Below are 26448 nucleotides of genomic sequence, written 5' to 3' on the forward strand. Positions count from 1 at the left end.
TTTTTTTTTTTTTCCACTTTAAGGTTTGGAATGGTCCTAGAATCATGAGAAATATGAAGAAAACATGATTTTTTTTTTTCTTGCAAATTTATTGACAAGCAAGAACAGCATGTAGCTTAAACAGAATGATTCTCATATCACCGTAAACAATAAAGAATCAAAAAAATATACAAGAAGAGTCCTGAAGACTGAAGTGATATGAATAGAGTGACTGAACATGGAGCACTGAAAAGTCATCTTCATCATATTTGGTCTTTGTTCTGTGGTTACAACAAAATCTATACCAACGGAGGCTCCAAACAAGCCTTGTGAAAAACTGAATATGTTGAGGGCTGTAACTGCATAATACATATGACAATCTTCTTTAGCTTGTGTTAGAAATGGATACCTCCATAGCTTACTGCAAAAATCTGTTTTGGCTCTCGCCTCTTCTGCTTTGTACTATTTTCATCCTGAGATGAGAATGTTGGTATCAAATACTTTCTATTTGCAGCTGTATATATTAAAAGCAAAAAGTGGGCTCCAGTAAGCATTTGGAGATAAAATTACCACTAGAGTGTAGGGTCTAGTGACTTCTCAAGAAAAGTGAATTACAAAGGGGAACAGCATCAGAACCACCATGTGGGAATTCTTTCCTTCAGAATCATTGAAGCATGCAAGCAGCTCGCTGGGCCTGAATAGTTTTAGGGATCTGAAGTTCTAAGGAAGTTGGACTGATTACATTGTTTTAGTAATAGTCTAAATAATTTTTCACGGTAAAATCAGCACAAGCAACAGTGACGTGATCTTCATTAGTCAGCCTTGCAGAAAGAGTGTAATCTCCCTGTATGAGGCAAACAGAAAGCAAGAGATTAGCCCACGAGTAGTAAAGAATTGCTTCTGTTTCTACGAGTGAGTCCTCTTCCTAGGAACAAAATACTACTTTTCCCATCATCTTCCTCCAAAATATTTTCTGTCTGAATGTGTTTCAGAACTGGTAAAGGAGTTGCCTGTATTTTCTGCCAAAATGTTCTCATCAGAAATATCAATGCTGACAGCGCAAGTTCAAAATTAAAATAGTGCAAGGGGAACAAAATGTTTTGCTGCATAAAAAATTCCTTTCAAATCTACGTAGTTTTTTGTGTTTCTTGTGAGCAAGGACCATTCAGGAACAGGAAGGGGAAGTGGTGCCCAGTTATCTGGCACTTCTTGCCTGGATCTCGTTGCTCAGCATGTACATTTTTATAAAAGATGGCATCTTAGAGATGTATGTGTACAAATGAGTCAATCATCTGTGATTAATTCTTATATAGTAAAAACAAGAGGTTTAACATCAAATTGTGCAGTTAAAAGTACTAATAGTTTCTCTTCTTTTGGTGGGAGGGGTTGAATTTGTATAATTACAGTGCAAAAATCTTAACCTTAAAGATATCGTGGCTTTTTTGTATTGGTCAAAACCACCCTCTCCAGGTGCTTGGAGAAGGAGAAGCACGGCAGGGAGGTGATAAGGCTCATCTAACAGAATGAGAGGAAGAGGTGAACTAGATTTCATCCTCTTTGGATTGCTGGCACTGGTATTTTTTCTGTGTTCTTTGGAGTTTGGAAGAGAACAAAAGCTGGGGTAGGCAAGGCAGAAGCAATGGAGAGCTTGGCAGCAGTGTCTTGGCCTTGAATTATAGAAAGCTCTTATCCTGCTCAGGGCATTTCTGGTTGTGAAGCAGAGGATAGCACAGCTAGAATGAGTTGGGCTTCTTGCCATTCGCCTTTTATCATGGGATTTCTAAGGCAATAACTGGCCTGTTTCCTCACAGAGAGGTTCAAGATGAGTGTAACATCCAAATTTAGAGAGAGGCCCAATGGCAACATGCTCATGAGAATATAGCCTTGTTATAATTGCTGTGAAGATTGTGTAAATGTCCCTTAGGCTGGTCAGATGAGACTACTTTGGAATGAGCAGGAGCTGACTGCTGCATGGAAGGATGGTGTTATTTGTCTGATTGATTAATTAACAGTGAAGGCTTCCTACTCCTTTCCTCACAAGCATGTTAATTCTCCAAAAGTTTATTGTTTCATTCATGGAAGTGAGTTTGTAGTAACTCATTTCCATAGCTCGTTAGTGACTAAGTTTTTTTCATCCTTCAGAATAATATTTTCCTTATGGGTAAAAATTGTTATTAAAAGAAGACGGTGAACAGTCTTAGAATTTCTGTTTCCAAACTCAGCTAATTTTCCGAGAATTGGAGTTCTGTTGCTCTGTGTGCATGTTTCCAAAGCTTCCTTTTGATATGATGACCTATGCCTTTGTTTCTCTAGAGTCTTTACTACACAAGTGCCTTCAGTATTTAGCAGAGCTGCTCCTGGAACAGAATGCTGGCTGATACAAGCTTGGGTGTTCCTATGTGAGGGGCTGGAGGAGAGGAGGTGTTACTTGACATGGCGTCTCTAGGCATGACATTAAGGAAAGTACACTTGTGAGGGTGGGACAACAGCCTGCACGAGGGAGCCCAACTCCCTGCTTGAGTGCCTGGAAAGTGAAGGTTGTGGTTTCTGCTATCACCAAGGGAAGACTGAGATGTATGAGATAGTAACTGTAGTTACAGAGGCTTGATCCTCCCAAAGCTCTACTATCTTCATTCTTGCCTGTGCAGGTCTTGGCAAACTCCGCTCTCCAGGACTCGTGTTCTTGTTCTGTATCCCTGTTATGATCCTGTCTTCTCCTTGTCTTGTGTTTGGACCATTCCAGTGCTGATCAGGCCCTAGACACTCATCTTTGAGGCTGTAACGTAGGTTTTATGTCAAGTGCTGAAGAAGTGAGCATTCATGCTATGCTTCTCTGTGTGAGCAAATCTAATGGGTGTCTGACTGCCTGAACTGTGTTCTTCCACGTTATCTAACTAGAAATCATTCATTATCAGCTGGTCAAATACAGCTTGAAGTTGTGCCCAGTTAAGAGAAACAGTGGTGCTTTCAGCATTTAAGACCTATTTTGCTTTCAATGTAACTGGGTTGAGATTTAGGAAGGAGACTTAGCTGATTGTGAAGAAGTCTGTTTGTAAAGAACATCTATAGTGGACAACTAAGCAGCTCTATCAGAGTACTTCCTTATTTTAAGGTTCCATGAGTCTAGAGAAAGTGTTCTTGGCCCCATAGCTTCTACTTTCATTTGCAGCTTAGAAGATGTCTGTATCTAACACCATATATGCACAGTGGATCAGGTACAGTTGCAATAATTACCTAAATTGCCTTTATAGCTTGGGAGGATGAATGAGCATCTCCAAATTGTTCAGCCTACTAAGGGGTGAGCTGAACTGCAGCCTTGATCTCTCAGAAGTCCCTTGGAGGAGCTGCTTCATTTATTGTCAGTTTCAGAGTAAAGAACTGTATGGCTGTGCGACTTAGTACCTGTAGAGGAAATCTGCTATCTGAAGAAAACCTGCCTGTCTGGATAATGGTAGCTCTCTATGCTTTAAGCATAGCCTCTTAATTTTGTATTGAAAAGACCAGCCATGCTGCAGTGTGCCAGCTGGGGGAGCTTGGAATATGCTGGCATCACTGCTGATAATCTTCAGACCATACCTCATCCAGAAAGCCCTTTTGCTTCAGAGCATAGTGGTGATGAACTTACCTGTGGGATTTCTTTGATTCCCAGGGTGACTGGTCCCTCATAGTAGAGGTGTTCTGAAAGCAAAAATTATGATGGATGATTAGATACCATACAGCACATGACAGAAACAAGCAGCTGAGAGTAGATGCTTTTTTGTAATAGCGCTTGAAAGTGCTCCAGTGACAAGTGTTATAGAACTGCAAAGTGCTCAATATGTAGTCTTGCAACAGCCATCCCCAGACAAATGCCAGGACATGTATTGCCTTATGGGGAAGGCAGAGCCTGAGCTCAAGGAGATGGAGGAGGGAGCCGTGGCATTGCACAACCAGGTGGTTGTTCCTGTGTCAGCGTGCCCCTGCAAATGGGGAAATGGAAGGGGAGCAGGAAGTTGCTAGACGTGAGTCCTTTAGCCTGATCTGTTCAACACCTGGAGATGCAATAGTTGAACTACGCTTTTTTCTTACAATTGCCAAAATGATGATCTGAGCTGAGTGTTTCTGCAGGTGTAGAGTTCTGACTGCTTGCTGAACATGACCTTAAAGTAATAAGAACATTTATCTTGCTGCTGAGGGAGCGTTCACCAAGTTACTTGGTGTGCTAAAGCCATCACAAATTGTGTTGGTGACTGGAATAGAGCCCAGGAGTTGCAACGTCCGATCTTTATCTCCCTAAATGTGAGACACACTTGCTTTTTGCTGTGGAAGAAAGAGCAACTTTAGCGTTAATGGACAGAAATCACAAGCTGTTCTGCAATTTCTCCTACTTTTTCATAGCTTACTGGGCCAAACTGTGTAGACTTGACTGAAAATAAAATTCATAGATGTTTTGAATTTCTTACACAACTTGCCCTATGCAAGTCATGGAAAACGAAGAACAGTTTAAAGATTCTCTTTCGTAGGTGTCATGAAATATTCTTTACTTTGACAGTGACAGAGGAATAAGCATTTCGTCATATTTAAGTATGTGCTGGCATCTTGATGCTTGTCACTTCTAGAGAGTTGTTTTAGTCCAGCATCTCTGTGTTTTTTTAAGCTGTCTCTTGTTAAAGAATGGACATAAGATTTGTCAGATATTTGTCACATGGTCCATCCCACCATACAATAGGTGTCTGAAATGGAAATCAGTCCACAGAACATCTTCCCCACACATCATGAAATATTAGTCAATGCCTTCATTTAACATACTTAAATAATTAAGAATCATGACTATAATATGCACCAGAAAAAGAGGAGAAACACAAGACATCATCAATGTCCTACACCTTTTTATTAATAAGATGTTTGTTAAAGGTGATGCCTTGGTGATCATGGGAAGTAGAGAAGTTGCAGGACTTCTAAATGTCTCCCTGAAAAACCTAATACCAAAACTAAGAATACAATCAGTATGTGCTGACTTCTCACTCTCAAACTGTTTAACTCTATTTTACAGTGCTTGTACTCCTTTTCCTCTGCTTCCCTGGCCACTTCACCTGAGCCCCAAGGAGTCTTTTTCTTTTCAAAGAGCCATTGCCATCACTGATTGCTGCTGTGCATGAAGAAAGAGCCCTGGAGTCTGACACATCTCTGCTGCAGAGAGTGGTGACTCAAGAATCTTAAAAATACAACACAGCCCACTTAGTTCCCAACTTACTAGAACCTAAATAGAAGTTTAAAAGCACTGCATACTGTACGATGTATGTGATGAGTGACTTGCCTGGCACTTGGGCCGTATGTGTGTTGAAGTGAGCTAAGGCTTACTGTGAGTTGTTCCCTTGGAACGGTGTAGACTCTGCAGTGGTTCGTTTTGTGGTTTGTATACATTTACTTTCAGTCCACAGCCTAAAATGGGCCTTGTCTTGCTCTTCTTCGATCAGTTCCGAACTTATCAAATCTTAGATGACAGCGGAGGAGAGTAGAGAAGAAACTGGGCCAGGAACAATAACCCTTCCCTGGAATCCTTTTTCTCTGGGATATGGAAATTACTCTTGGATCATGTAGCTTATTAGAGTCCTACCTAGACTGCTGGAAAGCTGTCCAAAATCGAAATGTAGAGAAACAGCATCCAAGTTCTGCAAAGCCTATATTTTAAAATGAAATAAGAGGCATCAGGCCACTTGTTTCTGAGACGATGGCAGTGCTTGGTTCTTTCTGATGGTGCCCAGTGACAAGCCAAGAGGCAATGGACAGAAACTGGAAGGCAGGAGATGCTAACTGAACATCAGGAAACAGTTTTGCTTTGAGGGTGATCAAGCACTAACACAGAGAGACTGTGGAGTTTCCATCCTGGAGGATAGTCAAAGGCTGTCTGTGTAAAGTCCTGGACAACCTGCTCTGTGTGCTGCTACTTGAGCAGGAGGGCTGGACCAGATGTGAGGTCCCTTCCCAACTCAGCTCTGTGACTCTTGTGACCCTCCTTGCTTCTCCGACTGTGTAAAGGGACTGTGCTTCTTTTAAAGTATATTCTGACTGGAAAGCAAGAGCAGCTTTTGAGACTTGCCAGGAAATAATACAGAGCTGAATTTTCTTGTTCATACTCATTTCTGACTATGGCAACCTTCTCACTGCCTATGGTGGCTTCATCAGGCTTCTTCAAGTCCATTCAGTGTTTCTCTTGCATGGAGATTTGTTATAATTCCTGAAATGTAAACATCCTCAGAGGCTTTAAGGACTGTGGTTTATCACAGCATCCTTCATACAGCCATACACACTTTTGCATTCCTCCATTGAAAGAGGATGTTCACATCTGTTGCAGTAACTGTAACTGTCACAAACACTGAGCCTAGCTCATTGACAAAATTCTATATAGAGAGGTCTTTATAGAGAAAGCCCAGATGCTTTTGTATTTGCATAAACGCATGACTGCATATTACTTATATGATTGGGAGAAGCATAAAATATGGCTACATTTTTCTCATCAAAATGTCCCCAATGTTTTTACTAGTCTGTTCATACATTATAGCATGTCAAGTATGCTGTCATTAGTGATGTGCTTTTACCTTACCCTCCATGTTCAGCCCATCTTCCTAAAGAATTAACTGCAGGTGATTTCTGTAGGGGATCCTGGAAAACATTTCTAATGTACCATTAATTCAAGGTGACATTCTTGTGTTTGCAGGAGCTTTTCACTATTATTTCTACCAAAAGTAACTTAGTTCTTTTCCCTGTCAGCAAACAGGCCTTTAGTAACTTCCAGTCTGATGCAGAGCTTTCAAATGTGTAAGAACTTCCTGAGAACTACTTCAAGTTACCAGTTACCATTTATCATGAAGATGCCTCTCATTCCCGACAAAACACCTATAATGAAATTCTCACTCCTCTTTCTCAAATCTTCCTTGCACTGAAAATCTTAAACGTTCTCACACTCTTGTACTATATAAAGGCCCTGTACATCTGCACCCACCTCTTCTTTTTCTATGTTTTAAATCTTTTTAGAGCTCAAATTCTCCACGTTGGAGTTCTTCTAGGACACGATCTTGCACCCATGCAATTGACACAAAACTTTTGTGAGTTTTAGGGATGCAGGAATGAACTGAATAACTGCCAGCTATAGATACACAGTTGAGTGAGAAAAATGTATATAAATATATAGCTTGGTGAGAAACATCCACTCTCTTTACTGGGGAGGAAAATGTGGGATGAAGGGGCTAAGCAAGATGGCTTGTATATCAGTATAAGACCTAGCTTTGTGGTGTAGTTGCTTTGTCAGAAACATGTACCTAAACTCCAAGTGATACTCAGCTCTGTAATTTATGCCTTATTCATGCTCTATTTTTATGCCCAAATACTATTTTAACACATGCTCACTGTAAAACCTACCAAAAAAGTCAATGAAGTATAAAGTGGAGTTTTAAAGTCTGGGTTGCATTGTTTGAGAGTGTGAACTTGCAGAGTTATTTAAGCCTGCAAGTTGTGGTTGGCACACTACAAAATATTACCATTCTAAGTCTTTTTCTCTGATTTTACTGATTGCATTGGGAAATCTATTAAATATTACATAACTGTTTTCTTTGGAGGAAATGGAGAATAACCAGCACTTCCTACTGAAAAAGAGGAAGAACTGAGCTCATGTTAGAACACAAAGAATTTAGCAGGTTGGATTGTTATTGTTGTTCTTAAGCGAACAATGACCTATTTCCTCGAAACCTTTGAGTTTGCAACTTCACAAGAGGGATATAGCTCTGAAAAATACATCGGAGACTTACTTAGGAGTCCCAGTGAGCTGTGCTAGATGTGAGGTTTGCTTAACATAAATAGTAAATACTATGATTATGTTGAACGTGAAACCTCCAGATATACTAGGTCTCCTAAAGTATTTCCAGTCATGGCAAAGTTGTAGCATTCAGGACAAAAAAGGTGGTGGTAGGGGAGTACCCCAAACTTTGCCAAATCCATCTTATATCAATCTCTTTGCCTCATAACTTTCTCTCTGCTTGGTCCACACCAATGGACCAACAAAGCTTTCAGCAGAACTGTGTTCTGTGTCATTTTGGGAGAGGGAGTCACAGGTAATATTTGTCCTCCTTGTGGGCATTCAGTGTAGAGCAGCTTTAAACTCAGGTCACACCTGAACAGACGTTGGAAATGCTGTCTGTAGAAAACAGTGAAAATAGGGCTCCAAAAGAGCTATTTACCTCTGCTATTCACAACACTGTCTTTTCTGTGTAGGTATTAGGTCAGGTTTATAACTGTGCTAATATGGTCAAAATACAGCTAAGCTGAATTGCCTCAAACAGGTGATGTGTTGTAAAGAACGTGAGATGTATGTCCTCGCCCAAACTTAGAGATGCTTCTAAATTAAGATGTATAATATTCAAACAACCAATAATGGTATTATATCATAGTGCACTTCAACTAGTAGAAACAATCACCTGTCAGTCTAAGATTAAAGGACTTGGAAAACTCAGGAGATTTTGGCTTTGTAGTTTAATGTGTGAAGAGCAGTTTGTGCTTTGCTCAGGACTGGCTTCACTTCTTAATGTGTTCCCTAAAGGATGTTATTAAGTATCTCATCAGAATAAGATAGTTTTTCACTAGGTATATGGGGTTTATTTTTTTTTCTTATAATTCAGTACACAGCTGAAGAAAGATCTAATTTTTTTTTCTGTCTGGCTTATAGGATTTACATAATTCGTTGCTCATGTAGCATTTCTCTATTATTCTTTTTGATATTTATATGTGGTGTGAAATGTTTCAGTAATTTTCCAGGGGGTTGTCTTAGCATTAGTGTTGTGCATGGTTGTCAGACTCATAGCCCATGCACATGAATTATTTCAGTGATATTGTGATGGAGATGAAGGTGAATGGAAGAAAAGCGGAGCTCCTGAAACTTTCTCTAACAGCTCTGTGGCAAACTTCCCTGCAATTCTACCTCTTTATTTTAAAATCGGCCAACAAAAATACTGTGACATAAAAGTGATTTCAAAACAATGACAATAGCTCTTCTGGACCCACTGTGGCTATCTATGCTTTACCTGGCCTGAGTCATGGCAGAAGAGACCCTGAAGTGCCCAGGCTCACTTGAGACCAAAGAGTGGTCTGTGGGCAGCTAATGCCGCTGAAAAGCAACTACTCCATCAGCTGGCAGTTTGACTGACATGAACTATAAATCATCTGATAGCAGCATAGACACATGGTGAGCAGAAACAAGATGCAAAGAGTAGATGGTATCACATCCTATCCTGATCCAAATATTCTTTTCAAGCATAGTTCTTAATGTGTGTTAGGAACTGCCTTTAAGAACAGGAAGTGTTATTTGCTAATAGTAAAGAATGTGTTCAGAACGCCTTGTTTATTTGCTCAGCCCTTCCTCGGACAAAAATAAAGGCCAGTTCTGAAATGCTTTTTGCTCGCATGACAACCATGTGGCTATAAATAGGGCCTATGAACCCCTCTGCAGTTGGATGTGGTCACATTACCAAAGTCATTTTTTATGGACTTGAAATCCCGTATGTGTGCAAAATTCTGTGATTAAAAGAAAAGGGAGCAAACAGGTTAGAGGAAAACATGCTATCCAGCTGTGTTTCTGTCACCCATTAACATGCTGTTGAAGTAAACACAACATTACAATATATTGGTGCTTTTGGTAGCACAGTGGGTGCATGCTGCTTGGAGTACTCAGAAGCCATCAAACATTTTAGAGTGCTGCCCAAATTACCTCCTTTCTGCTTTCCACAGAAAATTAGTTTAGAAAGGCCTGGTCCACAAAGTGTCTCTGAGTAGCTTAAGACAGTCTTCCCGTTTATGACCAGATCAACCTTGACGTACAGTTCCTTGATGCTTTGTCCTATACAGAAAGTAGAAGGAGTGCTCAGAGAAAATGCAAGAGTAAACAGGCTTATAAATGTATGTTTTATGGAAGTTTCTATTTCCTTCCCCCCTGCCTCCCGTTTAAGCCATTATGCATTTTATTTCTTCACTGAGAACTCCTGAAACATAGAAATCTGTGCTTCAGGAACAGTTCTCCAAGCCCTTTCAAGGTATGTAACAAGGGACGTAGTAGCTTACATTTTTATTTTAAACTATGTCCGTGACCATTCTCTGGCATAGGAAAGCTTGTGTCTAGAAACCTAAACTTTCTTTCCTCCAGTCCCTAGCAGCATGACAAAATCTAGTGTGCCCTGGGAGCAGCCCCTGGCCTGTACCTGCTGCCTGGAAAAATGTTCCAAGCCAGACTTACACCATGGCCAAGCATAGCAGCTAAGCAGTGCTGGGAGGTTGTTTGTTTCAGCCTTTTCAGCTAGCTACCACAGACAAGCTAGTGAGGCTTCCAGATCTAGAGGGAGGTCCTGTAATCTGAGTTGTTGGAAAGGTATTTGCAAATGCCTGTAATGTGGTGTGCGGGCTTGTTTAAATTTGCAGCCACCTGATAACAGATGCTCTCCAGGCAAAAGGGCAGCATATCCATCGGGAGGATGACCTTTGCATGTAAGAGGGCATTCCCAAGTGCTAAAAGATGCTTGGCTGACAAACTCATGTTCAGTACCAGGAGTATGCAGCAGTGCACTCTCATTTGTTGTAGCAGAAGGTGAGCTTGGGGCCAACAGGTTGGTAAGAAATTGGCTTGTCCATGGAACGGTCAGAAGTCAAGCTGTAACTAATATTAACTTGCGCACCCAGCCCCTTAGCTCAAACGCAGTACTGATTTTGACCTTCTGTTGCTGCTCAGGCAAGTGCTGGAGGATATAGTTCTGTGGTGCTGACACAAGGGCGTGGGGCCTGTAGCCATCTCATTCAACAAGACTCTCCCCAGATGACTTAGCTGTGAAGGCAAGCTCTAGAACAGCCCCCAACTTGGCTGTCCCCACATAGGGATGAAGGGTAGGAGAGGAATGAGGACTGACAACTCTGTGACTTGCTCTGAGTTACACACAGTTTGAGGCAGAGCTGGTAACAGGCCTGATATTTTTCTAGCCTCACACTGGTTTTGAAATTTCTTAGAAATTAAGTATTGTTTTTATTTTATAGGAGGTTGCTACCCTTGCTTACTTAATACCAGTGCTTACACATACCTGCTTACGGCACAAGGAAATAGGAATTCACTTACTTAGGACTATTGCAGCTCTGATATCAAAGGTGTGGGTTGTGACATCTGAACAACGGTCAATGCTGAAAGCAAAATCTTGCTGGGGATCTGTCAGGAAAAAGAAAGCAGTGAGTAACAAGTTCGTATTTTTATAATGAGATACTGACTGTATAGAAAACAACAGTAAAACTACAGAGGTGTTACAAAAAAAAAATAATTAGATATTTCCTAGATATTTTCCATGATAGACTCAAAGCTCTTATACCCTGCGTTTAATAGTCACTTCTGTAAGAAGATGACTTAGTGATTGTCTGGGAACCTAAATCCTAAAGTTTGTAAAGTCCAAAAAAGAAAAACAGATTGTGTGGCTGAGATCCTGCAGAGCTTTGTGCTGGGCCCACCACCGTGTGATATTTGTAACCTGGGAAATATTCTGCATTTCTTCTCCGGGAAACTTTAGCAGAGCTGGGGGCAAGGAGAGCCTTACAGCTGCTGACTGACACAGCTGTGGCTGTTACTGCTTTTCATGGTGCCCTTTTCTCAGCATGAAGCTGCAAAAAACTCTGGAACAAACACAACTGCTTTCCCCCTGTTTCCGCCTTCTCCTTTCCTTCCCTCAGCTCTGTGCTATGCCTGAAGGCTTGCCAACGTGTCACTCTCTGGTGACAGCAAGCAGCAACAACTGAAAGCTCCGTCGCTGTCAGTGCTGCTGCAACCAACAGCACCAGGAAGAGATTTCCAGAGCTGTGGCTGGAGGTGGAAGATGTGGCCAGTTTGGCTGCATGTCACCTAGCCTATGGATGTATGCTGTAGCAGAGCCTCAAGGCCTGTTTTAGGCACATGTTTGGCCCTGGTGGATCTTCACGGCCTGTCTGTGCATCTGTCTCTCTGTGGAAACCGGAGAGGCCGTGGGGATGGGCCCAAGCGCAACTGTGGCACTCACAGAAGCAGCCGTAGGCTCCACACTTTAAAGAGAGCTGTTGGTGACAAATTATAGGCTTGGAAAATGAATTCTGTTTCTAAGTTATTATGGTTTGTGCTTTGAGGTGATCATCTTACTGAATGGAAAATAATGGCTTGGGAGAATTTTGCTTTGATTTATGCTGTGCTGTGGTGTAACTTGAGTCAGTGTCTTCCATGAAGCTGAGTTAGTGTATCTGTAGAACTACAGGTCCTTGTCTGGTCCTATTTTTGCAGCAGTGCTCTACAGCTGTAGCAGCTGCCAGGGATCAAGCCTGGGTGACTGAAGCCTGTTTGCCTAGAGGGGGGCACCAAAGGAATGAAAGCACTGGGAAATCCTGGCAACGTCAGCCAGACTTTGCAGCCCGTGAGTTGTCAGTGTGGTCCAAGAGGAGCTCCCAAGAGCTAACTCCTGACAACTTTAAGAAACTGTTTTGAAGAGGGAAGTAAAAATCACAGGCATTTCTTGCAGCTCTATACCTGTGCTGTATTTCTTCCTCCACACCACTAAACAGTTACGTGAACTGCTTGGGACAGAAAGCTGGTGCCTGGAGTTGAGCAGCTCATGAACAAATGTGAGAGGAGTTAAAGGGGTCTCCGTCCTCCCCTTCCGTGTTCCTGTCAGTTCTTGCTTTGTTATTGCACCTTCAGAAGTTGCCATAATCAAGTTTCCTGCTCTAGCTGGAAAGAACGCCAAACTTCTCTTTTTTTCCCAGGGCCGTTATACCTGCTTCCTCTCTGGTCTCTACCACCTCTCAGGGCGTGGTTTCCGCTTTGCTCTGGACTTCTGCAAGAGCCCTTTTCATTTCTGTTTTTGGTGTGTGGTGCAAGGATAAGGCTCAGGAAACAACTGCTCAGATCCTGAGCAACTTGGGTATCGGTGCCTACATACAGCACTAGTTGTCAAATGACAACATTTGTCAGTGCTGTAATGTCCAGAATGGAACAATGGTCAAAGATGGCACTGCAACATAGATCGTGATCTTTTCAAAGTGACTAGGTTGTGCTTTAATCAACAAATTGATTTGTGGTATTAGGGCTAAAAGGTGGTTGTTGTTGTTTTAATCTGATTTGTTTTTTCTCCCGAAACTGTTTGATGAAAAGTGAACCAAGCTTCACTGGAAAGAATGGGTTTCTTGTCAAGAACCTGACCTCAGGACTGCTTTAGTTTGGATGTCTCCTATCTGTCTTTTCTTCTTATGAGTTGAGCTCTTTCACCAGGTGACCAATTCGATTGTGTAACATAACAATGGTTCCCCTCCTCCATCACCAAAGATACAGTACAGAGGGACACTGATGTGTCCAGACAAGTGTTACCTGTTCCCCAGAGAAGAGGAAGCATGTATGAAAGCACTGATATGAGATATTCCGGAAATATTTGTGAATTAGAGCGCTTGAATTTTATGTTGTTACTCTGTTGCTGTGAAACCAACTTTTCTACTGGCAAAAACAACAACAACAACAACAAAAAACAACAACACAAACAACAAAAACATCCAACAAAATAACCAACAATTAATTTTCTGACCATCTTCCTGTAGAAATTCAGGCTATCCAGCATCCTAGATACTGTTGTGTACATGGCAGACTCCTGCTGAAATCAATTGAAAGCAAGGCTGTTTTGCTAGAGCTATGGTGCCAGGGAGTCTGGATTCCAAAAAACGTAGGCAGAAAGGGTGCTGCTAAAAGGAAATTAAAGGAAATAGTATTAATTTTCTTAACCATTTAATATGCGAAGATACGTGTAGATTCAGCTGTGATCAAAGGTAGTGTGCCTCATTCCTCTTTCTTTAAATATTGAGGAGTGCCTTGTGTGACAAAAACAACTCGAGGCCGTTGCCATTTTTCTGTTGCACAACTGTGAGTCACTGTTTCTCTCTTATGGAGGTTTAATACTTTTCCTTCTCGCCTCAATCTGAAGCGAGCTGGTTAGACTGAAAAAAATACATGTTATGTCTTTCACATGTGCGGAGCAATAACATTTACCATTAAATCTCTCAAACACGTGGGGCTGCCCTTCAGCCTTCCACTTCCCTGCAACATTTCATAGTGCACAGTACTGTATGTTCCCAGACTTCCCTCCACCCACTCCCTTCAATCTGCTCTCTCTTCCATAATTAAAGTAGAAACTCTTCAACTTGTTGCAGAGTTTTGCTTTTCCAGTTCAGCTTTGATATATTACCAACACTTAAAACGTTGATGGAAATTTTACAAACATGTTGAGGTTTATTAATGAAAATCTGCTTACTGGGAGTGGAAAAAGGGCATTTATAGTATCTCTTTATATTTTGTGTAAGAAAAGCTTGGGTTGTAACATTTGCAGTTTCATAAAGGTGGGCAGAAGCAGGATTTTGACTGAAAATTCTCTCTGCTACTGCTGTGTCCTTCAGAGCCAGAGCTGCCAGTCCACTAACAGCATTACAGAAACTGCATGGCTGAATGTGAAGCACCTATTATCAGAATTTTGCTGGGCTACTCTACAACAGTTTGTCTTTTCTTCTCCCTCCCTCTCCCTTATCTTGTTAACTACCCTCTACTGGCTTTACTGTCATCTGAATCTGCTCTTAAATCCCACTGTTTCCATGTGAGTATGAAAATCAGTGGTTATGATTGAACTAAAAGCAAGTAGGCAAGTTTTGCTTAGCAAGAGACCACATCTGTAAGTCTTGCAGTGGTGAGAAAACTCTCTAAATTTGTAAGCTTTGCGTCTTTCAAATTCACAGTTAGGAGAAATTGGGTGAAAGTTGTAGAGTTAGGTGGAGTTATGTAGCTGGGCTTGGTTAGGGTCAAACAAGGACAGAATGGTGCTAGAAGAGATGTAAATGAATATGAGGAAGAAACATATTTAATAATTACCCAACAGTCTTCATCTTCAAAGCTCTTAATAAAATTAAATCATTAGTCCTTATGTCCTTACAACATTCAAGGTGATAAAAGGGAGGGAAAGAATGAGAAACTATTTGGGCATTTTCCCTTTAATGCCTATTTAAATAAACTAACTTGAATGCTCAGGGTTATATTTGACACTGGAATTTATTTACAAGGCACTGAGGAAGAAGGACCAGCTGAATTAGCAAGTTTCCAGTTCCACATCTAGATTTCCCTGAGTATCTTCAGTTTAATGAACTTCCCTTTGGATCTTGCCTTCAGTGCATGCTGCAGCCATATTCAGACATGGCAGGGAAGAACAGAGACCCTCTGTTCAGTAAGGAGCAGAATAAAGTGTGACTCAGGTCAGCTGGAGCTAGTTAGTCAAGATAAGGATGCTTCATCCCAAGGCACTCACTTCAGAGACAGGACCAATCTTGGCATATCCTTAGTTTGGAGAGGCACAGTGGCTTCCTTTGTAAAAGCTATGACTTCCTCTTCTCTACCTCCTGTATCTTTCTGACTTGCTTAGGCAACTTGGAAGTTAAATAACAAGAAAATCATTGTTAATGTATCCTTAACATCCCAGGGTCTATAAACTATGAGTTAATAGCTCTGCTTCCTTTCTGATAAAACTTACATGGCTTTAGAGACAAGCCTGAAGATTTAGTCTCAGTATAACCTGTAAGCTAAAAACCCCTAGAACACTAGCAAGAGAAATTTAAAATACTGTTTAAAAAAGTAAGTTCATGCAATTTTTAAATCATTATCTCTCAAGAATACTGAACACCAGTAATACAAATCGCAACCACATAGAATTACATACAGGTGTTACTGGCCATGAAGGCCTGAGTTTTGGAGCCAAGTGATTCCAGCATCTTATGAAACAATTCCAGTCAAGGACTAAGTCTTTATCTTTTATTACTTCAAATAAAGCTCATTGCTGAGTATACCACAAATTGCAAATATTCAGAAACAGTAACCCAGAAGGCTGGTAGCTTCTCCAGACTTGTTACTGGGGCAATAACTCTAGAAATAACAGCATTTGGGGTGTGAGGACCAGATGTGGGATGGGAAGCAGAACCCAAGAGCAAAGCTGTGTGGCAGACTGAGACAAAGGAAGATATTTGCCTGGTCCCAAGCCAAGAAGCTGGCAGTGAGCTGGAGGGAAGCCACTGTAATGGCATCAGGGGTGCAGGATTGCATTTGGGGTAGGGGTGTCAATACCTTGTGCAAAGTGTCCCTTCTAAAAAACTGACTCGGTTTTCTCAGCTTTTTCCTGCCCAAACAACCTTTACTGATAGCAGTGTTTTATGAGCTGTTTGTAAGGGCTCAAGGGGATACCCAATGTCTGAGGGTTCGTGGAGACTTTTCTTGCTTTTGCCTCTGGTTATATTTGGGGAGATTGTGTGCATTGCTGTGCTTTGTGTGGTATGACAAAGCTTTGTCTAAGCTTGTTTAAGAAGACAAAACTGAAAGATACTGGCTTTGAGAGATAGCACATACAGATCTGCATTTGTATTTGATAATCCTGATTTGTCCTAGTTAGCTTGAGAGAGAGAGAGGCAGGCAGGACAGGCTTCAGCTACAGCAGTCTAACAAGAAAATACTGCATTAATTTAGGCCCAGCAGGGAATGTATTAGAGAGAAAGTCTTTGTTCTTCTGTTCTGTTGGTAAGAAAATACCATGCGCTGCATGAGTAAGATGCATACAATAAGTGCCTGTGTCCTAATCAGATCTGTCTCTCCCCTCTTCATGTGTTTCTTTATCATTCTTTATATTGTTCTACTTGAGACAGGTCTCTGAGCATTAGGGCTTGCAACTAGGACTGGGGATTCACAACTGAGTTATGTCAGAAATAGAACCAAACATTACTAGAAACTGCCCTGCTGTTAGACACATGCCATGCTCTGGGATAGCAGGCTTTACTGCTGGTTATACAGAACAGTAATCAGCAGAATATAAATGGACTAAATGTTCCCATTTTCCCAGGATGGGTTGAAATCCACCACAGGAGTGTGGCAGTAAGCTATAATTGGAATGGCATGCTCCTTCTGCTAAGGAAAGTAGCTGGGTTCCTGCCTGCCCAATCACCGCTGGATCATTTGACAGCAGCCATCCATCTTCAGGTGAAGAAGAAACTGGTGCATTGAATTAATTTCTAATAGCTTTCAAGATCCTAGTTCTTGGTGAGCAGCAGCTCTCCTGAGTCTAAAACCAGCATCAGGGATGGAACAGAGGTTTGGGGTTCTGTACGTAATGACCTACTGATATTACATATGAATAAGCAAAGAGTCAGAAGTTCAGCCAAGGTTAATTCTCTCCACAATTTCACTGAAAGCATTAATATTGATTTTTGCTAAGTGGTTCAAAGTCTAGATGCTGAACATAATGTTTTTTGCCAAAGTACCATAGAGGTGTGAAATCGTCTCATGTTCTTCCTCACCATTTACATCTTACTAAACACTCTCCCCTCTCTGAAATGGGGTAAAGCTAGGCCAGAACCACCTAAGAGGTCACATAGAGAAGAAAGTTTTAATCCACCCTAATGGAGTGAAGAGTGAAACAGATTCATGAATTTTAGTTCATGAAGGGACCAAACTTTTTAAAAGTTTTACATGTGCAGAACAAAAGCAAATTCACATATACACTCACATCCATGCTACCTTGATTCTTATGACAGCTTCAGTTTGTTAGGAGCCGGAGCTAGAAATATGCCTGTCAACATCTGGCCTTCCCCCTGGAGTAAGTAAGCTACACCAGATAAGTACAGCAGCCAGGCTGTGACACTAAGATTGCTTGGACAGAGCAAACAAAAAATGTTTTCAAGTCAAATTCTTAAGTTCTTTGATTGTTTGCCCATTAGCAATTTATGCAACAAAAGATCAGAGGGGAGCTGGTGTCATGTGGCTTTAAATAATTTAGAAGTAGAAGCAATTGCTGGAGACTGCTTGAGGGAAATAAATAAATAAGTCAAAGAGAAGCATCTGGCTCAATCTGTCTGCCAAAAAACCAAAGAATAATAGAAAAATAGCCTTCTTTTACGAAGTGTCTAGCAGAACATTTGCCCTGAAGACGCGTGAGCTGAGAATTTTTGCACTTTTCTTTGCCAGCTGAAGCTATCAGATTACTTATGTCCTTCATCTAGAGGATATACATGTATGTGGCTAGCGAGGAAAAGAGACCAGCAGCGTTGGTTGATGAAGAAAGCAGAATCATAGAATCATATGAAAGCAATGTGCTGTGAAATTAGTGCTGCAATGATGACAAGTTAGCAGGATTGTTTACAAGTTAGTATCCCTGATTTATCAGGGATGAGTGTTACATGTCAATTTAAAAAAAAAAAAAAAAAAAAAAAAAGAAGAAGGGTTTAAAGAGAAATAGTGCATTTGATCTCTCTGTACATAGGAGAAAGGATGTGATGGGCTGAATGTGTGAGGGGAACACCAATAAGACCGAAACTATTCAGCAGGGACAGACAAATGGTCAGGAAACAGTAATCTAACAAGTCTATTTTTTTCTTTTTTTAAGCACTGAGAAGTTCCCTCAATGTGGAGTTTAACAGGAAGGTTAGCTGCTATACTGTGCTATCTGGACAGAGCAGATTCTACACCAGAATAACCCTGTTCACTTCAAGGTATTTTGTTGCCAAGGTCCAAATCTGAGCTCATGAGTATGAAAAGCACTGCAAATGAGATTTTCTCTGTTAGTAAATGCATTGCAGTGCAAGTTCATACAGAAGTGGACAGTGCTGCTTTCTCCTATTTAATCAATTTTATGTAGGGAAAATCTTCTTAGTGAACATATTCCATTTAACTTTGCTCTCTTTAGGAGAAAAATAATTCTCTCAGGGGTGCACAGGGCCTGCTGCTATGTCTAGCAGAAGACATTAATTAAAGCAAATAGTTGCCCACTTCACTACATGTTGTTATTTGTCTGGTTTTAAACCTGTAGGTAGATAAAATTGTAAAGAAGGGTACAGTTGGTTTCCTGTGTAGGTTCTGCAGTATGAAATGAATGCTGATTGATTCCTCCTCTTCCTAAATTTCAGCTAGTGGCTGTTAGCTGAGCTTTGGATGAAGAAAAGCCCAAAAAAAGCCCAAGGTCAAATGTTATGTGGGAAATCTATTTGTCTCTGCCTGATAGTCAAAAATTGCACGTGCCCTGAACACATTTTATGACTGAGGAATATCCTTCAAGATTTAACTTTGGTTAATCCTGAAGCTTTCCCTGAAATTCCATGTTATTTACTCCTGTGCATAGAAAATCAAGTCCTTAATGGTGGATGCTCTCCAGACCCTTTCTAAGAACCTTATACCTGACTAGTGGTCTTCTCTGCTTTGTCAAGAAACCTCCATTTTCAGGCAGCAGGCAGCTCTGAAACTCTTGAGGTCCTAACCTGAGCATAGAGCTTTATTATTCACTAACAGTACTGATCTGCCTATCCTGGCTGAAAGAAAAGCAGATATTCTGACCTAACTAAAATTATAAGATAGAGCTGTAAAAGGACTTGTAAAACGTTTTTTGATGCACCTGTAGCAGCAATCACCTGCTTTATTTATGCTATGAAGAGGGCCCCAATTGAACACTACCTTGTAGAACTGTTTTCATGGTGAATTAATGCAAGCTTAGATGAATGGTCCAGAGGCAAGTGCCAGCAGCTGCAGTGAAGAGTTATATTTTGTAATCTCTGACTGCATTGCACTTTGCCCAGGTAGAAGCCTGACAATCAGAAACTATTAGAATCTGTTCAGGGCTCTTGCTATCTTTGCCTTCCTGTCTTTCCCTTCCCACAGAACTGCCTTTTAAAATGCAGCAAGAAAGATCAAAAGTATTTTTATTGTTAAAATCGCAGTGAAATTAAAAGGGATAGGAATAAGGCATTTGTGTAGCAGATTCTTTCCATGTCTCTGCATAGACTTGCCAATTACAGTTCTCTTTTCTCAGTCAGAGATGTTAACCTGCGTTGCTTTTATTTTAGGATCCCTGCCCAGGTTTCTAAAGTGATTTCTGGCCATTTGAGATCTTCCTTCTTTTTTGTCACTTGTTCCTGGGAGGAAGAATGGCACTGATGGGAAATGTCTTGCTATTTATAGACTGTCTCGGTGTTATGTCTCCTGTGGTTTTGCAGAGGAGGCAGCATAGTGTCTATTTACTTATAGACCACCCGTCTCTTAGCCTGTGTTGCTTGCTATGGACTTGCTGCTGAGAATTTTCATCTGTTTTCTTTTAGATTACATTCAACCCCCACCCCAAAAGTGTGTGACTTTGATCACTGTGGTCTTGTCCAGCTCTTTTTTTTTGATGCATGCCTTAGGGGCCTGGTCCCTGAAGGCTTGGTCTGATGTGCCTGGGTGATATTGAGGATCCCTTCCATAGGATCCAGAATATGGGGTGAACCTAAGAGCTTGATGCATGCCTGTAACATACTCCATTATAGAGGCAGATTGCAGCTAGGGCAAAAGCTTTCAACAGGGAACTGGGACTTGCTTTTGAGAACAGAAGAGTGCTATTCTTTCTCTATCTATCTTCATTTATCCATCTAAGCTTCTCTGCTACATTTATCACAGTTATATTAATTCATATTTTTAGCTTTAGTCGGATTTTTACTGCCATATAGGAGAGGATCTGAAAAACTGCAAAGCAAAAATGAACACACAGCTCCGTTTTAAATACTCGGACTGAACTCTGTTATTATCTGCTGATAGAGGGCATCCAGTTCCAGAAATAGATTTGTGAAGTACTTGTCTAGAATTCCCCCAAACTTCTTATATTTTACTTGATTCAACCCTGGTGCACTGATAACATCCTAGAATTTAGAGTAACAACAATAAGGGTGAAATTCTGATCCTCTTTAGGTCATCAGGGTATTCTTTACCCAAGTTTTAGTACTGGCAGCCTCACTGTACATATTGTATCCCTAAGTATGTCATTCACTGGCATCATTAGTGGAGCAGGATATACTGTGAGGATCTCTCAGACTGAAAGGACATGCAGGTTGAAAAGTTTCACTGAGACAGAATGTCATTTATTTCGGGATCAGTTGCATTCAGTGAGATTTAGTTTTGCAACTTAGCATTATTGTTCTTCAGCAGTTTGTCAGGATGTCTTCTGGGGCTGCTGGGGTCTGTTATCACAGTCCCTTTTCTCCACCTCTGGTCTGTGAGCCAGGAAGGTGCTCCAGCTTTTTTAAATTCCATACTGACCCCTTGAAGAATGAGCAACACTGTTTTTGGGACAGTCCTTCCCTTGAAATATCTAAAGTATGTGGGCGCCTGCCCAGTATTTATGCTGTGCTTGCTGCTATTACAAAGTTTTCATGAGGTTTGTTAGGAAAGGGTCTTGTCAAAACTAGGCATATGTCTTTTCCCTCCTGGGTAAGGATAGCGAATGGGACATAGCAAAAGAAAAAAAAGCTATTTTCTTCACATGTAATTACGGTTGAGAGTGAAATGAGGTGGGGAGAAACTCTCCCCTTCTTGAAAGCATGATCTGTGCCTTTGTCACAATTGTGAGCTGGCCAAAGAGCTCAGCATATACCCCATCTAGGAGGCATTTGGGGCCCAGCCTCCTCAAAAAGCCTTATATTTTTTGCTTTATGCAAGCTAAAACACTGCGAGCTGGATCAGCTGAGATGCAGAAGGTGCTTCCTGTACTGAAGCTACAGGTATGGGTAACCTCTGGAAAAGGCAGAGCAGAACACAGTGACAGCAGCTGTGAATGTTCTCACAACTTTATCTGCCAGAGCTGTAAGGAGAAGAGGAATCAGGCTTCAAACGAGGAGTCTGATTTAATTATTGTATTGTTTCCATATCTGTGTAATCCTCTCATCTCCCATAGCTGTGTCTAGGAGAACAGAAACCACTCTTGTATTGAGACCTGATTCTGACTCTGACTTGTGCTTCTCAAGCTGTGAAGCTCTTCTGAATGAATATACCAGTTAGCTTTGTGCGCATGGCAAACCAAACAGGTGATGTGTAAGCTCTAAACAAACGCATTTTGTTAGTCCAGTGGTGTGCATAGTAAGAAGCAATACTTGTCTGACACATGCCCTGCAGAAAAATTTCATCATCATTTGAATTGACTCAAGTTGTAGCCTGTGCCCCAGTGTTAAGGAATCTCATGCTGAGACCTATAGAGGGAACAGAATTGGTTTATACAATGAATTCTTACTAACATAAAGGAAATACCAAAGGTCACACTCAATATCTAATTAATATTTTCCCAATATTTGTAATACGTAAAGCCTGACTTTGATCTCCTTGGAGCAGGCCTGGAAAGAATGGCATTGCAAATATTTATTTACCTCTCTTGTCCCTCACTGGCTTTATTTTAATGGGTGTGCAAAACTGCATGAAAGCTACAAGGGGGAAAAAGCCCCCCGGGAAAGCCTTTGTATCTGGATGAATTGGAAAAACAAACTCTAGGGTGCTCATTTGCCATGAATCGCTTTTCACATCACGTGCGGAAAATGAATGAAGCGTCTGTGAATCTAATTCCCTTTGTCCCAGTTGTAAAGCAGATCAGCACAATAGGAGAGGCACAAGGCCAGCAAAGCAAGAGGTGGAAAGCAGGCACCATTCAGTGAATTCATTTTCAGTCATCCCAGTGCTGCTTGCTCCTTTTCTTCTCTACAGATTTAAAGAACAAACAAACCCTACAGTTCCCGGGAAATGCCTCTGTTAAGTGCTGCTGCTGAAGCCTCGCTGAGCATGGCGGCAGCAGCTGAGAACACGATTCCTTCCCGCTGTCACGCTGGGTCCCTTGTCACTCCAAGTGGGAGGACAGAAAGCACATCACCACAGCCCAACTGCGCGGCAGGAAACCAGTAGATCAGGGCATTGAAGAGTCTGTTGTCCCAGAGGTAAAAAAAAAAAAAAGGATGAAGATTTAGGCTCTTTCTGTTGTGTTGTTTTTTTTTTTAATAACTGAGTTTCAGGATAAAAATTCTAATCATCTCTCATGCTGAACTGACTCTTTGACAGCTGTTTAATAATCTGAATTAGGTTACATTATTTCCTCTCTATTATTTTCCATCTAAATACATTTGGATGCGTGCATGTCAACCAAGCCAGCTATATGTGAAAGACAAAACATTCCAGCTGCAAAACCTGGTGCCAGCTTGGGAATGTAACCCTTCCATTCATTGCCTGGTTTATAAGCTTGTATTGCTGTATAAGAGCAATTCTGTTGCATAGCTAAAAGGAAATGAAAAATGGAAATTTTAAGAATCTCACCACAGCTTTTGTAATATATCTCCAAGTTTTCCTCCTTGCAGACTGTGTGTGTAGGCCATTCTGTGCTGGCATTGATGTAAAGCAGGACTAAGATAAGAGCGAGAACATTCGATGTCTTCATGGTGGCAGTGGCAGTTTGCAGGATTGATTCTTCCCGTCTCCTGCCACTCCTCTGTGGGTTAGCTGCTCCTTCCCTCCTCCAAGAGAGACGGGAGTTACTACATTCACGCCTGAAGAATGGTTAAGTGAGCCAATGCAGCCTCCAGATTGCCACAACGTGGTGTAAACAAGAGCCTAATCAAAATTGGAGGGTGCTGTTTCCGTGTGCTCAGACTTCTGCTTTCTGCTTCGTGTTAGTTTAAACTGATGACAAATGAGCTAATCACACGTACTTGCCGCACTGCATAGCCCAGTCTTGGTGCCTGCTGGAACAATACGGCAAACTGTTTATTTTTCCTCTCCCTGCCAGTTTCTTCTCTTGAAGTCAAAGCATTTGGGTTAGGACTTCAGACGGGCTTATTTATCCCCGCTGGCTTCAAACTGGAATCCAAATCATCACATTTTAATCACGCAAAGTTGGACCAAATGTTGCAAGGTGGCCAGTTTGATTTCGGTGTTTTTCTTGGTGAAAAATCTGTGTGCTGGAGGGAAGGGAAATTTGTCTGAAACAGCTGGCACACCGGAGAACCAACTCTTGAAACTTTCAGGAATGAATCCTTTCCGCTTGACTCTGCTAGAGGCTGCATTGCTGCTCATTTTGTTCAGCGGTTCTTACAAATAATGCACTATTTAAGAGTAAACCCAGTCAAGTAAACCTTTTTTCCCTCTGTTTTCCTGGTTATTTAACTGCCCAGTAGTGACACTGCATTTGTTATTCATGCTAGCTTTTTTTTAAGCTGTGCTTCATGCACAAATTGGTGGCTGTTGCAGATGGCAAAGAATGATCAGTAAGGAAAGTAGGGAGGATTGCCTCATCCCCAGTAAAATTCTCATATTTACTTTAAGTTCCACAGTTTGGAACAGCATTTCAAAAGGCAGTTGCCAAGAAGGACTTTTCTGGACAAAGTATTAAATGGAAAAAACTTACAGGCTAAAGACAACCCTAAATCCAATGTCTGCAGTAGTGTTCTCCAAGCTGCAGAGAGGAGAAATTGGCTCTGTAGCGTGACAGAGTTGGATAAAAGATTTCTTTGGCCACCTCAGTCTTTCTTGCTCCGAAAGCTGCAAGTATCTTTTGCTCTGTCACTGAGTGAAGTTGGAGAAGAGAAAGCTGATGTACTTTAGCAAACAGGAAGACATCTAACAAGATAATTATAAAATAATACTAAACAGTAGAGTTGTTCCTGAGGCAAAATCCTGGTCTGAATAAAGGTAATATAAGTAATCCTATCGATGAAAGAAGAGGCCAAGATTTCAGCCACGATGTATTACATTTAAAAGCCAATTCAGTGCAGTCCAAGAGACCTTGCTTCGGGTAATGAGATTCAGGCCTATTTCATGTTTTGGATACTATCATAATGGTACGTTACATGTCCAGGGCCAGGGTGAGAATTCAAGCAACTGTCCTTAGGCACAGCACATGTGTCATGGTCATGCAAAGAGACTTGGGTTAGGACCTGTATGATTTGACCAGACTTCTGGTGATACCCAGCTGATTGCTGATGAGAGCAATGCAACTGCTTAGACAATATTAAACAGGGACAAAGTCCAGGTTAACTGTAATGCACTTAAACTTGAATCACGTAAAGTAAAAGTCCCTTCCCACTGAAGTCCGTGAAGGGAATCAAAAGTGGATATAATGGCTTCTTACAAAATGCAGGGCACTGTGGGTCAGAGCTGTGAGAATATAACCTCTCCATTTTATTTTTTTCTTAAGGAATGAAACAATGGTCCTTCCTTTAAAATGTCAGTTTAATGCTCAATGAACTAAGGAAAACAAAAGATAGAGCAAATGTTTGAAAGAGATATCCAGTGAGACTGAGGATATCACTAATAAATAAACCAAATTAAGCTCAGGGCCATTCTTGAGATGAAAATAATTGGAAACTGGGAAAATACATGTGAGTAATACTACATATGCTTACTCTGCTCTTCTCTGCACTCCTGTTCATAGACAATGCTGGGGCAGGTTACTGGGTAAAATGGAGCCCAGGTCTGGACCAAAATGGATTACCCGGACATTGGTCTTGTTTTTGTCCTGCCTTGCCTCTCCCCACCCTATCCTGCTGGCACTGCTTTCCGTGTCAGTGACTGCTGAAGTGTCAGTGCAAAGCAGCCTTTCATATTCACAGAAGCCCTGTGGTGCCCACTCTCTGGATATCCAGAAGCCTGGGCCATGCATTGCAGAGAATTCAGTCTAAGTGCAAGCAGACAGCCTGGGAAAGTAGAACAGCACCTGACTTTCTGAATATGGGCCTTTCTACTTCACTGAAAGCGGGATGGCTGGTGTAGATGTCCTAGCAGAAATCCAATGTGATTTGCAGATGAGCTCAGAGCACTGTTATACGTAGGCATGTGCCTGCACCATTTCCCTGTCTGTTGCATAGACTCTCTCTTGCTCTTTTGAGACAGCTACTTCATCCTTTTTTTTGGCAGTGCTCCTGACACTGACTCAAAATGACAAGTCACAAGATTTCTTTGTGGGTGCGAGGTTGGAACGTATCTCAATAGTTTCAGTAGCCGGTGTTCTGAGGGGAAACAGCCATGATGGTTAACGTTTTGGAAAGCTGTTAACTTTCAGTTTGCGCCACCATGTTGTTCTCAGTGGGAAGGAAATTCAGAAGGCTTAAGTTTACAGCGTGTACTCCAGACACTGTTTCGCCATTCTATTCCCTGTGTAATCCTTGTATCTCCTAGAAAGTGCGTTATTACCAACTCCATCTGTTCTGAGAACTGCTTTCCCTTCAAACAGCCAAAGACTGTGGGATGAGAAACTACATTTAAATGAAGTGGTATCAGTGCTGGCAGTGGGAATTCTGCTTAGCAGGTTGCTTAGCTGGCCAAGAAGCATGTTTCTTTATCTGATTGAAGGCTTTGACCATGGAGATAAGCAGCTCAAAATGCCTGTAAAGAAAGTTCTTTACTTGAAGAGAGAAGTGACTTCATGCATCTATATCACTCTTCACCTTGTTTTGATGCTTCTTCTGTATTAAAGGGTGAGAATACCTCTTTTTACATATCAAGATTGTTATAGCTGTAATATACACAGCAAGAGTAAAAGATATAAACTAGTAAGCAGATAAATGTTACATCAACAACTGTAACTTCTTCTTGGACTTGCTCACATAAATATATTAGCA

The 26448-nt window shown here is 41.3% G+C and overlaps 1 protein-coding gene across 1 annotated transcript; it reads right to left on the minus strand.

The window, feature by feature from the left end:
• LY86 (lymphocyte antigen 86) lies at window positions 81-23530 on the minus strand. Its single transcript, XM_021386318.1, has 5 exons — window positions 23150-23530; window positions 11105-11191; window positions 9716-9844; window positions 3605-3657; window positions 81-823 (listed from the first exon to the last, which is right to left on the minus strand). The coding sequence occupies exons 1-5, from the start codon at window positions 23268-23270 to the stop codon at window positions 728-730; spliced, it is 486 nt and encodes a 161-aa protein (XP_021241993.1). The 5' UTR covers window positions 23271-23530; the 3' UTR covers window positions 81-727.

The sequence above is a fragment of the Numida meleagris genome, chromosome 2 (genome assembly GCF_002078875.1).
Source record: "Numida meleagris isolate 19003 breed g44 Domestic line chromosome 2, NumMel1.0, whole genome shotgun sequence".
NCBI classification, from domain to species: domain Eukaryota; kingdom Metazoa; phylum Chordata; class Aves; order Galliformes; family Numididae; genus Numida; species Numida meleagris.